The sequence below is a fragment of the Phalacrocorax carbo genome, chromosome 1 (assembly GCF_963921805.1).
Source record: "Phalacrocorax carbo chromosome 1, bPhaCar2.1, whole genome shotgun sequence".
Lineage (NCBI taxonomy): Eukaryota > Metazoa > Chordata > Aves > Suliformes > Phalacrocoracidae > Phalacrocorax > Phalacrocorax carbo.
This window is the reverse complement of record NC_087513.1, coordinates 14,898,187-14,910,872: the sequence shown is the minus strand read 5'-3', so window position 1 is coordinate 14,910,872 and position 12,686 is coordinate 14,898,187. Positions and strand designations below refer to the sequence as shown.

The window sequence follows — 12,686 nt, the reverse complement described above, 5'->3', positions numbered from 1 at the left end:
CTTTATCCTTCAAAACCAAGTTTTGCTATCAAAATCTCAAATCACTCATAGAAGTAAATAATACATACTTCCTGCATGATACATTTTAGCCAGGTTCCCTGTGGGATCAAGACTCATGTGGCTGTGTGATTTTGAGCCTGATGACCAATTTCAACTAAATTTGAGTGATGCTACAAGCCTCCAGGACACTAAACTTGTGCAAGTTTTGTGAAAAAGCTAGCTCCTGGGCAGAGCAGAAAGGATCCCAAGCAGAAAGGATCCCAAATTCCCACCAGTGGAAAGACAGGCATAGTTTGTCTTTTAACAAGTCTGGCAACTTGAGGACATCAAATCAACACACAAATAGCTTTCTGCCAGTTATAACACATGTTGTGTCCTCATCAGCTACACAGACGAAGAGCCCGTGAGGAGTCAGAGAGTTCAGCTACCAAAGGCAAGGGAAGACGGGATGCAGGAGAGAGCTTTTGATATTGTGAGCACAGGGTATTTGGGGAAAGAAATAACTTAGGGGACAGTGGGGCGCAGCATTCCTCCCTCATTTCCACTGTTCACAGGATACACCCTTTACCTTCATATTTTTATAGTCGAAGCATGAAATGCATGAAAATGTGTACTTCAAACAAAGTAATGAAACCAAAAAGGCTGCACAACCCTATCACCCATTTCACCCACAACTTCCCAATGAAGCCTTCAATTCTTCATCTTTCCAGCCTACCCAGCTAACCTTCTGACTAGCGTTAGGACACGAGCACTTCCCAAACTAGTAAGGCAATACTCATCGCAGCCAGCATGACAGCAGCAGAGTGGAGGCTACCATGGGGCACCCCCAGCCCAAGGATGAAGTAGGCACTGGGAATCTCTATCAAGCCCGAAAGGAAACTTTCTTCAGGAGCTGAATGAACAGAAATCATATGGCAGCATGATCTCTCCTCTGGGAAAAAGAAGCACATGCACCCGGCCCACTTGAACTGGGAGACATCCTTATAGGCTTGATGAGACAGTCTATTTGTTGGCAAGCAGAGCACTCTGTTCTTTCCCTGTGCCGTGCCCACCCGCACAGTTCCAGCACCCCATTTCCCCAAGATGCGGAGGCAATCCATATTTTCCATGTTCAGAGGCCTCAGTATCCCCAATTTTCAGAATTTTCTCCCTGAATGTCCAACACCCACTACTGCTCGCAGACCACTAAACCTCAGTCACCTCTCCCTGCAGGTGGCGTGGTGGGTGTTAATCCTCTTATTAAAGTCAGCATCAGTGCTGAAACTCAGTTCAAAATCCTGCTCAATGTTTCTGGGTTTGCCTTTCTCTCCCTTTGGCTTCCTGTGCTCCTCTCGCTTTACAACTGGGGTACGTGGTGGGAACAAAAGCTGGCAGCAGTGCTGGTTAAGGATCTTTGCTTCTGGTGGGTTAGGCCTTGCCTCTTAGAAAGAGGCACCTAATCTTATGTAAAGACTTTAAGTGAAGAAGAAACCACTGCAAATATAATTAACAAATGAAACTTAACAGGTTATGAATGTATATCCCTCATGACTAATGCAAATTTGTGTAACTTCAGCTTCCAAACACAGTGTTTGTCAAGTTAAGGAGCACTGCATGACTTGAAATCTCCCCCTGTAGGTCCTCATACACCATAATCTGTCGATTTTTAATGTTCTTTTGAACAGCAAGAAATTTCATCCTTTTAGCTCTTCCTCTCTCACTTATTCAAATCAGTCCTGAAATACTTTGTATTTGAAAGGGAGTCTTAACAGATATTTGACCTGGACAGAGCAGGCACAGGAGCCTCTGTGGGCAAGGGCAGTCCCATTTTGTACATACACATTTAGGGACCACCCTGGACTTCTTAAGTGCAGCACTGCGGTGACAGCTCACATGCAGACGCCCATCCACCACAGCCTCTAATGTCCCTTCTAAATAACTGTTTTCCATAACACATAATTTCCATTATTCTCCCATCAATAAGACACCTCCTATATTTTGATCCCCAGAAGTCTTACACTGCATTTGGTGTACTAAAATACAGGCTGTTGTAGCAAGCCCAGGTTATTATTTGACATCCAAGTCAGTCTATGGAATTAGCTATCCTTACTATAATTTATTAAACAAATCATTTTTGTGCCACCTGCAAAGTTCAGCAGCCATATATGTATATTACTCTCCCAACTAATTGTTAAGGACACTGAGGCTACACTCCATTGGACACCCTGCTCAAACACTGGTGCAGGAGAAGGTTTTTTTCCCAGCCTTCTAGAAATTACCCCTATACCAAGATCTGACAAACAGCAGTAACAAAGGCTCCTAGAGCATCAAGGTCAAGCCTTTTAAGACTCTTACATAAAAGTCACACGGTCCTGCAGACTGATTTCAAGTATAAAGGCAAACACCACCACAGCTGCAATGAAGAATTTCACCTTTTCATTCTGCAATAATTCCCTGTTTTAAATGAACTTTTAACTGAGGCATGGAATAACCTCTCTCTTACAGCTGCTTTGGTTCCAAAGAACTGGCAACTGAGTAATATGAAACCAGTTTTAAAACCTGGTTTAAAACAGGTCCAGGGAAAACCTAAGGAACCACAGAAAGGCTGATACCTACACCAGATAAATTGGTAAGAACTACGCAAGACAACAGAGTATGTTGGCACGTGCACAAACATGGTATATTTATGTGCTGAAAGGAAGGGAGTAAGGTAGGACCAACACACCTACTTCAAGTAATTTTTGACAAAACTACTAGAGTTCTCCAAAGAAGTAAAAAATAATGCATACCGTAGAAATTTTCATTAATGAAGTCCACCTGGATTTCCAGAAGATATTTGATAAATCTGTCATTTTAAGTCTTAAAAAAACTAAACTCCCAGAGGATAAAAATAAATGTCCTTGCAAGGATAAATAATTAGAAACAGATGGTAGGAGAATACTGTCAATTTTTGCAAGCAGAGAGAGGTCAATGGTGGAGTCCTGCAGGGATCTGTGCTGGAACTTGGGAGCTGCTCACTTATTTATAAATGAGCTGGAAAACAGGGTAAATGGTGAGGTGACAAAGTTTGCTGCTGATATTCATGTAGCGTAGCTAAGATAAGGGCTGACTATGAAGAAGGACAATACTGAGTGACTAGGCAATAAAAAGGCAAATTAATGTCAATGTAGATAAACAAATACGAAGGTGTTTCTTGGAGGTGAAAAAAAGCGAACTACACAAAATGATGTGCTTCAGGGTGACTATTAGCACCTCAGGACAGAGACCTTGGCATTATAATAGGTAGTTCTGTGAAAACATGAGCCCACTGTTCACTAACAGTGAAAAAGTGAGTATGAGAAATTACTAGTAAAGGAACAAAGAATGAAAGAGAGAATACTATTATACCACTGTATAAATGGCTGGTTTACCTGTCTTGAATATTGCATGTGGTTCTGGTCCCACTGCCTCTGAAAGGATACAGTAGACTGGAAATGGCTGCAGGCAGGGCGGCAGGGATGAACACAGGCATGGTACAACCTAACAAAAAAGGAATGACTAAGAAGCCAAAGATTCATTAGGTCTCAAGAACAGATACTGAGGGGATACAGAAAAGGTGTAATCAGGACCAGCACTGGGAAGGTGTCTGGGAGTCCTCCGTTCACAGCCTCTTCCAACAGGTGAGCTGGGGGGATCAAATGAAATGGGGAGGTACAAGGTTTAAAACATTAAAAACCCTACTGAATCTTCATACAGCGCCTATTAAGCTGTGGAACTCCTTGGTCTGGGGCACTGAAAACTCTAAAAGTTTACACAGGTTTAAAAAATGACCAAAGTCATAACAAAGAAATTCCAGCAAGAGCAAGACTTATTTCAAGAAATCCCTGAACCCAAGTGCTGGAGTACAGAGAGTACAGAGGGCAAAACAAGCTTTCACTGCTCTGTAACGTGGGCTTACGTTACAGACCACTGTCAGAGATCACTGGACTGGATGGGACTGTGGTTTGACAAAGTACAGAGGTTTTATGTTGGTTTTTTTTCAACTGTCCTTTTATTGTGGGCATGGGCTTAGGCATCTCCTGAAAAACATATATATTGGTTTCATCCTACCTGTCCAGGAGACAATCCTATGCCTTTCTTTTGCTTTCTCTACTTTTCTCTTTCCTGTAACTTGCAACATCCTAGTAAAGAAAAAAAGTAATTACAAATGTCTAATAATGAAAACAATTACAGCGACAGAACTGAAGTGTTTAATTTATTTAACTTACAAAGGAATAAATCTCAAAAAATGTCTTTATTCGGGAGGTTTCTTGCAAGCTTTATATGCAGGGGAGTAAAGAGCAACAATACTTCATTTCTAATGCTTTCGCTAAGTGTTTGTGCTCATGCAGCTGCTCGAATTAGGGAAGTGCACATGCAAGTGTTTGTACATATAATTTTGAAATCGCAGAAGGGAGGCTAGGGGATGGAGAACGAGGCTGCCAACACTGGCTCTCAAGATATCAAGTGTACCCTGACAGCATTATGCACGTGGAACAAAAAAAGCAATCTAAGCCATTGCAAAATCATAAGGGAGTCTAATGTATGGTGTCCTCACATACACAGAGGAAACAGCTTTTTTCCTAGAATTTTTGTGCTTAATCATGTCATAGACATGATCAGGCAGCAACAAGGATTGAAAATGCATGTATCCGATATATTGTTTATCTTTTCCTTATTTAAAAACACGTCTTCAAAACAAGAGCTATATCATGCTGACAATTTATAATGACTCATGCAGGACAAAATGTGATCAAAATCTTTCTTTTAAAGACATTCATTCCTAAGCTTTTATTTGCAATCCTAAATCAAGCATGATCCCATGTCGAAAAACTGCTTCTAAGGAGATTTAAATTACATCAATTTGAAGTATCATTATATGATGTAACTGAATGCTAATACTACTAAGGTACATAATAGCAAGCAAAAGCAAAGCTATACTCACATACTTGTTTATTTTACTGCTTCAGGTTCAATTTTGTTCCTGTACTACGCAGAGCTATATGCATATGTAGATGACATTACTATATTGTTTGTGAGGTACGCATCTTAAGCTTATTATTGCCTATTACTTACACTCTCACAACAGTAAAATAATATCAGAAGTAGGTCATATAGCTTATAGAGAACCTATCAGAACTCATTATAACTCTCTTGTCCTGCACATTTTGGTCTAAGATATCCTTCTGCCCCACCACAATTGCTTTCTTCTTCAAAGGGCACAACCTGGACCAGTATGGATTTTCCGGTAGTTTTCTCTCCCTTTGAGGAAACTTTTTTGAGGTAATACAGAAATGAACAGTCAGGTAAATGCTGAATTAAGGTACAACATTCAACAAACAACAAAGACAGGCTCTTTCAACACCCAACATTGTTCCCGTTCTTCCAGGTCATTCACATACAACTGGGAAAGACAGCCAATAACCACTTAGCCATACATGTATTCCCCTATTATTTTAATTTTGGAGGTAAGCAGTCCGAAAAGTGATTCTGCTGCTGATGTAAAACTCCTTTTAATGCCAGCAGAGCATCTACCAGCTCTGGAGATGATAAAAATTCTATGTCGTTTTGCCTGAAAACTATCATCAGTGTCACACCTGAACACGTGCAGCATAGTAGAGACTGGCTGGGCTCCTGTAGATCAGCTGCATGCAGTGGTTTCTAAACATTATTATTCACCTGTGCAGAAATGCAGTAAAGGCATCAGATTCATTTTTATCTACCTCACACTGGCTTCTGTTGGCATGAAGCAGTGGAACCATATAAATGAAATGCCATTGTCTCTGATGTTGGAAAGTGTAAGGGATTTAGAAATTGTGCTGTTCTACTGCATATTGGACATGAACAAAACAGGCTGAGGATGCACCAAACCAGTGAATATTCATGCCACCTTTTACCAGCTGAGCCATAAGGAGAGGAGACAGCTGAAAGCAAAAGTCCTTAATGGAGCAGAGGAGATGTCAGTGGTGCAAAGATGAAAGAGTTTGCTCTGCCTGGAGCCAAGCGACATGACTATGTACAATTAATAAGACCATATCAGAATGTATGTTACTAAACAAAGTAGCAACCAGCATCGAAGAGGATTCCCAATGCAGACATAATAACCCCAAACCTAGTTTCACTGGAATCAGGGAAAAATCTACCAGCCTCAAGTGACTGCAGATCAATCCCCAAGTGATAAAGAAAGAAACCATACAGAAATATAAGTGATGGAAACAGCATAAAAATATACATAACACACATAAAAACAGCATCGCAGAGAGAAATGGTTAAAGCTGTTTCATACAAACCAGAAATTTCCATTAAGCCTCATGGACTAGGTGGCAAATTGAATAACGCTGAAGCTGCTCTGTAAACAACTCAGAATTATTGCTCGGAAACTGAAATGAATGTAGGTCAATTAAGGGGACTGAAAAAGTGATTGTTGAGCCTATTCTGGAGACATTTTACTGTTTCCTTAACGGCTTATTCCTGCAAAGCCAAGACTTCGCAATTTCAGGGTTCTATCAGGAGGACAAGTAGAAGGTATGCTTTGATTTTAGACTTACTTTTCCAAATTAATGAAGAACTGATCTTTTCCATCTTGCTAAAACTGATTTTATTACTATCTCAACTATACAGACCACTCTTCTCTCCTCCTCTGTCTCCCAGCTGCACACAAATCATCATTTCTCTACTAACTCAGAGGGAAAGCTGTGTTGGAAATGCAAAAAGGGATGTCCTGGTGTTCTCCCTCTTTCTTATCATGTGCTTTCCCCAGGGAGACACGGGATGCGGTGGGGAAAGTCAAATAAAGTCAGGAGACCTTCTGAGTCAAAACCAGCAACTGAAATTTTTTTTTTTTTCTTTCCACTCCCAACATGCAGAGGAAAATAAACCCTGTGAACAGTGGGGGCAGACCCCAACCAAAACCCACGCATCTAACATCCAACGACCTCAGCTGCTCTTCTAGTTGGCCAGCAGAAGACCTCGCCATCCCCTTCCGATGAACCAAAGCGGGCTCTGCCTTGACCAGGTGGAAACCTGGGCTCAGGACTAACCTTCAACAGGCTCGCAGCTGCCTTCACCCACCGTCGCCCGCTCGAGGCGTCCCCACAGTCCCCACTGCCATTTTCTCCTGACCTTTAGCGACAGACCAAGCGCTGGAGGCCAGCCGGGGGCTGCCGCTGCCCGACAGCCCTCCCTGGGGCTACCTAATGCTCACGGGTCGGTTCACCGGCCGAAACCGACCGATTGCCGGAGGCACCCCCGCTCCTCGGCGGGGTGCGAGGGGCTGAGGGCTGAGCCTGACCTCGGCCCGCGCTCGCTGCCCATGCGGGCGGTGGGGCAGCCCGGGGCGGCCCGGCACCGCTCTGCAACGCTGCTGCGGCCCCCCGAGCACCGCCTCCCCGGGCCCGCGCCGCCCGACCCCGCCGCTGCCCTGACCCCTCCCGGCCCGGGCGCCCCAAGTTTCTCCGGAGCCGCCTGTGCCCGCCGCGGGGCCGGGGAGGGCAGGGCCGGGCAGGGCGGCGCGGAGTCCCCCCCCCAGGGCCGGGGCCGCTGTCCCCACTCACCCGAGGTCAGCTGCATCCAGGCACAGATCTTGTAGACGGTGGCTGTGTTGCAGAAGAAGAAAAGGATGAAGCAGACGATGCAGGCGATGATGAGCATCATCGAGAGCCCGATGAAGAAGGAGGCAGCTTTGAAGGCTCCCGAGGGCAGGCTGGAGAAGTCCGTGAAGCTGCCCCGGCAGGTGAGTTCCCGGCTGAAGCCGTTGCCGATGCAGTAGTGGAAGAGCCCGAAGTAGCCTGCCTGCGGGGTGTCCACGCCGTCCCCGATCCAGTAGGGCTGGATGAAGCACACCACGTTGACGATGGCAAAGCAGATGGTGAAGATGGCCCAGAGCACGCCGATGGCCCGCGAGTTCCGCACGTAGTTGGTGTGGTAGATCTTGGCCGCCTCCTGAGCTGGGAGCATCCCCGCTGCTGCCGCTCCTGACGAGCCTGCTCCTGTCGCCGCCGTCCCTGCAGCCGCTCCGGGCATCCTCGCCGAGAAGATCCCCCCTCCCCTTCCTCCTCCTCCTCCTCCTCCTCCTCCTCCCCCTTCTCCTCCTCCTCCCTGCTCGCTCGCTCGACGCGACGCGCTCCGCCGCCGCCGCTGCGTGCGAGAGCCAGCGAGCCCCTCCGCCGGGCTTCAGCGGCTCCGCGCCAGCAGCAGCGGCGGCGGCGGCGGCGGCGGCGGCAGCACCAACACGGCCCGCCGCCGCCTATCGGGACTCAGCGCTGCCGGGCGCCGCGCACCCGCCCGCCCCGCAGCCCGCCCTCCCGCCGCCGCCTGCGGCTCCTCGCCGCGCCGGGCGCCAACCGCCACAGCAGGGGTTGGGGGGTTCAGGGCGGGGGCGCCGTCCGTGAGGAGAGGCGGGGGCCGTTGGCGCCGCTTCGCTGGGCTGGAGGGGCGAGCCCCGTGGGCGGCGGGGCCGCTGCAGCCGGGGCCTCCCCTCAGCCCCTCCGCCGGCGGAGGGCCGCCTCTCCCGGCCGGGGTAGCGGCTGCCTGCTTGGGCTGCTCCCGGCGCCGCTTATGCAGCACGTCCTGGGAGACGTGTTCAGGCAACGGATTTTAAAGTTTAAAACCTGTGTGATCCGTTCCCTCGCAAACATCAGCCCGTCCTCCGCCGGGGGCTGTCACTGCTAAATGCCCTGCGGCGGGGTGAGCAGGGCCTCCCGCCCTGGCACAGGGGGAGCCCGCCTGACGCAAACCTCTCGGTGCCTTGGGGCACGCGGGAACGAGGGGCCGCTCCTCACCTCAGGATGTGGGATGGCGGCCGTGGAGGCGACCACTGCCGCGAACGGCGAGCGGCCGTGGGGCCACGGCGGCAGCAGCTCTTGGCATGGGTGGGTGAGGTGGAACCGGTGGAGAGGAGCAGCCCTGCTCTAGTCAAGCGACTTTGGCCTGGCACTCAGTGCGTTGAGCATGTTGGCATGCAGCAGTGATTAGCATATATTAATGAGCAATTAGCATCTGGTAATAATCACTCCTATGCCAGTGACACTTGGATTTGCAGTCCCCGACCTATGCATTGAGCCTGAGTTAATAACAGTAATTGATGGCACATATATACAGCGCTCTGAGGGTTGTCCCCTCCCGGGACGCGCTCGCAGCCAAAGCGGAGGGAGGTTCATGAGAGCGAGCGGCCGTGCCATGGCAGGCTGCCGCTCGGTGCCGGCAGAGGGCCGTACTCCATTAAATATTAGTGCTCATCAGCGCCCGGGGGGAAGGAGACTCGCGTGGAAATTACTCCTGGCATTCATTAAAAATTTCTCATTCGCTTCAGACAAAGCTTGATTTCTGCCCTGTGACTGCCAAACAACAGGCACAGCCCAACGGAGGGAGCACGTCGGCCCTTCCCAAGTTTCCCGTGGAGGGGCTAGGAAGGGGCAGCACCCCCTAACAGGTTTTCAGGCCCCCATGCTCACCTCGGGGGCAGAGTCAGAGCTTTGAAAGCTGTTGCTGAAGGGCGGAAGCACAAGGGGAGCTGCCTCCAGGCAGTCACGCTGTTACTGCCCCGCACGCAGGAGCGCTCCCCTCTTGGAGGGCAATGGCGTGGCCACATGGCATGGGCTTGCTCAGACACAGGCAGTGTGGACCCCAAATACTCGCACTTGCCTCACTTTCTTATGGACATGGGTCTAAGTGTGCAAACTACAGCTAAAATTCCTGGACATTCAGTTCCCACTGTGGCTGCTTCATTCAATGCTGATGGAAGTGCCTACTTGTGCTCCACTGCCTCATCTTGCTCCTACTGCAGTTGCTGCACGTGACCAGACTGCTCATATGCCACCTTCAGAGAGTAACTGAACTTGTTCCAGCCTTGAGTGGCAGGAGGAGTGATGGTCTTTCCCTTCAGCTCTTTCTGCTTTTTGGTTTTCCCTTCAGTCCTGTTTCCTCCAGGCTGAGGCTTGCTTGGCCCCAGGGCTTGGTGCAGGACACCCGTCTGCTGTGCTCTAAGGGGCCATCGACTACGGAGGTGAAGACAATACAAGTCAGACCTCAAGGCAGGAGGAGACCTGAAGTGGCCAAGACAAACATTTTAGGGATGGAGGTTGGAGTAAGGGTTGGGCAAAAATTTCTGAGAGCTCAAAAAGAAAGTGGGGAAGGGCTCTGGGTCAAATGAGAAGTTTAGGAATAGTGGACCTGTGAATGTGCACACAAGGGAGATGAAACCTGGAATCAGTATGGCAGGAGGAAGAGATTTGGACTTGCAAAGGAGCCAGGAGAGGAGAAAGGAGGTGCTCTGCAGAAGAGATGGACCAAGGGAAATGGGGAGGCAGAAATACTAAGTTTGGAGGAGAAGCTGGGGGGAAGAGAGTCAGTCTGGGGTAGGGTAATGTGGGACCCAGTCTGGGCAAGTAAGGGAAAGGCCAGAGCAGAGGAAGAAACTAGGATTCTGCTGACAAGCTGAGTAAAAGAGTGTGGGAAAGGAGACATGATTGCCTGTGTCCAGGCAGTGGCTGGTTTGGTTGTCCTAGGATGTCCTCTCTGGCCTCCGGCACCAAAAGGGCACAGATTTCACATGGACTCTAAGTGATACCCACTTGTCCTTCAGTTTAATGCATCGAAAATGGGAAAGTGGTAATAGATGTCTATTTTTCTGGGGCACCTGAATCACTCTGGTTGTGTCCCTCTCTAGAGCTTTGAATCCTCTAGTCTCACTCTTTGGTATCACAGATTTCTTCAGAATACCCAAAGACAGGCTCAGGAGGCTTTTGTATGGTTCTTACCACAATTATATGTGTGCTTCATAGTCTTAGAAAAGATCATGTCTTTATGAGATAGAAGGTTGGTATATTCTGGACAGAACAGTTAAAAGGCAGCTGGGGCCTCATTTCTTAAAGCAGAGCTCCCATGGATTTTGGTTGCAGCAGTTTTGCAAACGAGGCCTCAGAAGGAGCCATACTGAGTTGCTGCTCATCTATAAAAAGTTTTAAGCATCTTGCCTGGCATCACAGAAGAATTCTGTGGCAGAAGCAGGGATAGTCTCCAGCTCTTCGGGACAGCTTTCATCATCTTAATCCTCAGAAGATTATCCTCTTTCTCCAAAAACCTGTTGTACCTCCACTATTTTTCTCCCTGGGAATTAACTGGATCCCAGCCCTGTGACTGCCATTTAGTCTCATCTAAAAAGTCGCAGATTTTCAGCAAAAGCTTCTTCAGCAGGTGAAACAGGATTCTCATCATCCTGATCTTTCTGGACAGCAGATGCTACCTCACACACCCGATAAGGCAGGATCCTGTTTACCAATTAGCGTGTGAGCACGCAACACAGAACAAAGGGGACGTAAATCAAGTGTCACAGACAGCTCTTTTTTTGGCACATCCTGTTCAGTACTGCATTTTACAACCATAATATTGTTTTTCAAAAACATTTTTGTGGGCATGTGTGGTTATAAAATAGGCAAGCTTAAAGAGAATTTATATAGTCTTTAAACCTATACTTTGTGCCCCAAATTGGCCTGTACCATACTATTGATGATTTTATCTAATCATCAATATATAGATCATTACACAAAACACAAAATAAAGCTTGTTATTTGGTTAATGCTTCTAATTGCTTACAGGTCTCCTCTTTGGAACTAGTCAGTTATTTGCAGTGGCGGAGCTGCAGTGGAGAACTGCTTAAACATTTTGTTTGGAGCGCTGTGGGGAAGGGCTGTATGTTGTGCTGGGGAAACCCTTAGATACGGTGGGTAAGAACAACAGATGAATGCAGTTGCTGCATCGTGGGTGATGCCTGGCAAGAAATGCACATCTGGGCTTTCACTGATATTCATGTGGTGTGAAACTAAGAGGATGGCGGGGAGGAGTAAATGCATGGTTGGAGAAGAGTTAGAAAGAGAGGGTAATTACACAGAAAAAAAATAAGCCTGTGAGGAGGGGGTGGGGTAGTGGAAAGTTACATGTTAATGGATAAATAGTAATAAAGGTGTCTGACAATGACTGGTCAGTTTTGGTGAGGTGGATCCTGCTAGGGTGACAGCTGAGGGAACTGGGCAAAGCTGTGGAGCACATGAGAGTGTGCCTATACAGACACACGCAAACTTCCATGGGAGGAAGATGCCCCTGTTCAGGCACATGACTGCCTTTCACCCACCCCTCTGAGCAGTTTCCCCTGGCCAGCTCTCTTAAAATGCAGCTCTGCCTTAGAGGCCTGTTTTTTCCCCGCTTCACAGAGCGAACTAGCTGCCAGGTGGCTTTTCATACCTGTAGCTGCATGTAAAAGTATATGAACTGCTCCACTTCTCTGGGACTTTCCTCCCAGGTTTCTGTGGTATCACTGGCTCTCATGTTCACCCAATGCCTATCAACCACGGGTAATTTCACTCTAAGCCCACTTAAATAGCTACATACAACTATTAAAACCTTTTAACACAACCGATACAGATATGTCCAAAGAACAAACTTGTCTAATTTGGACTGGCCTAGATCCTGAGGCTGGAAGGGGAAGAAGACAAGTCATGGTAGTGTTGAGGCTGCTCCAGCTTATGTCCAAGGATATGTGGGGCACCCAAAGCAGAAGCTGAAAAAGCAGAAAGTCTCCACTCTGCTCCCTGCTTTCCTGTGCTCAGCGTGAGCTGAAGCTGGGACAATGCTAAAAGCCCAGCAGGATTTTTTGTGCCATTTCACTGATGACTGAGATAACCTAAGCATGTTTT

General features: G+C 47.7%; 1 protein-coding gene across 2 annotated transcripts in view; it reads right to left on the bottom strand.

Moving 5' to 3' along the window:
- LHFPL3 (LHFPL tetraspan subfamily member 3) overlaps window positions 1–8,033 on the bottom strand; it is a 258,101-nt gene extending 250,068 nt beyond the window's left edge. For both annotated transcript variants that reach the window (XM_064444611.1, XM_064444603.1), the window contains exon 1: window positions 7,551–8,033. In XM_064444611.1, the coding sequence (XP_064300681.1) occupies window positions 7,551–8,019 (469 nt within the window). In that variant the 5' untranslated portion in view covers window positions 8,020–8,033. The remainder of the gene's footprint in view (window positions 1–7,550) is intronic.
- Window positions 8,034–12,686: the final 4,653 nt, after the last annotated feature.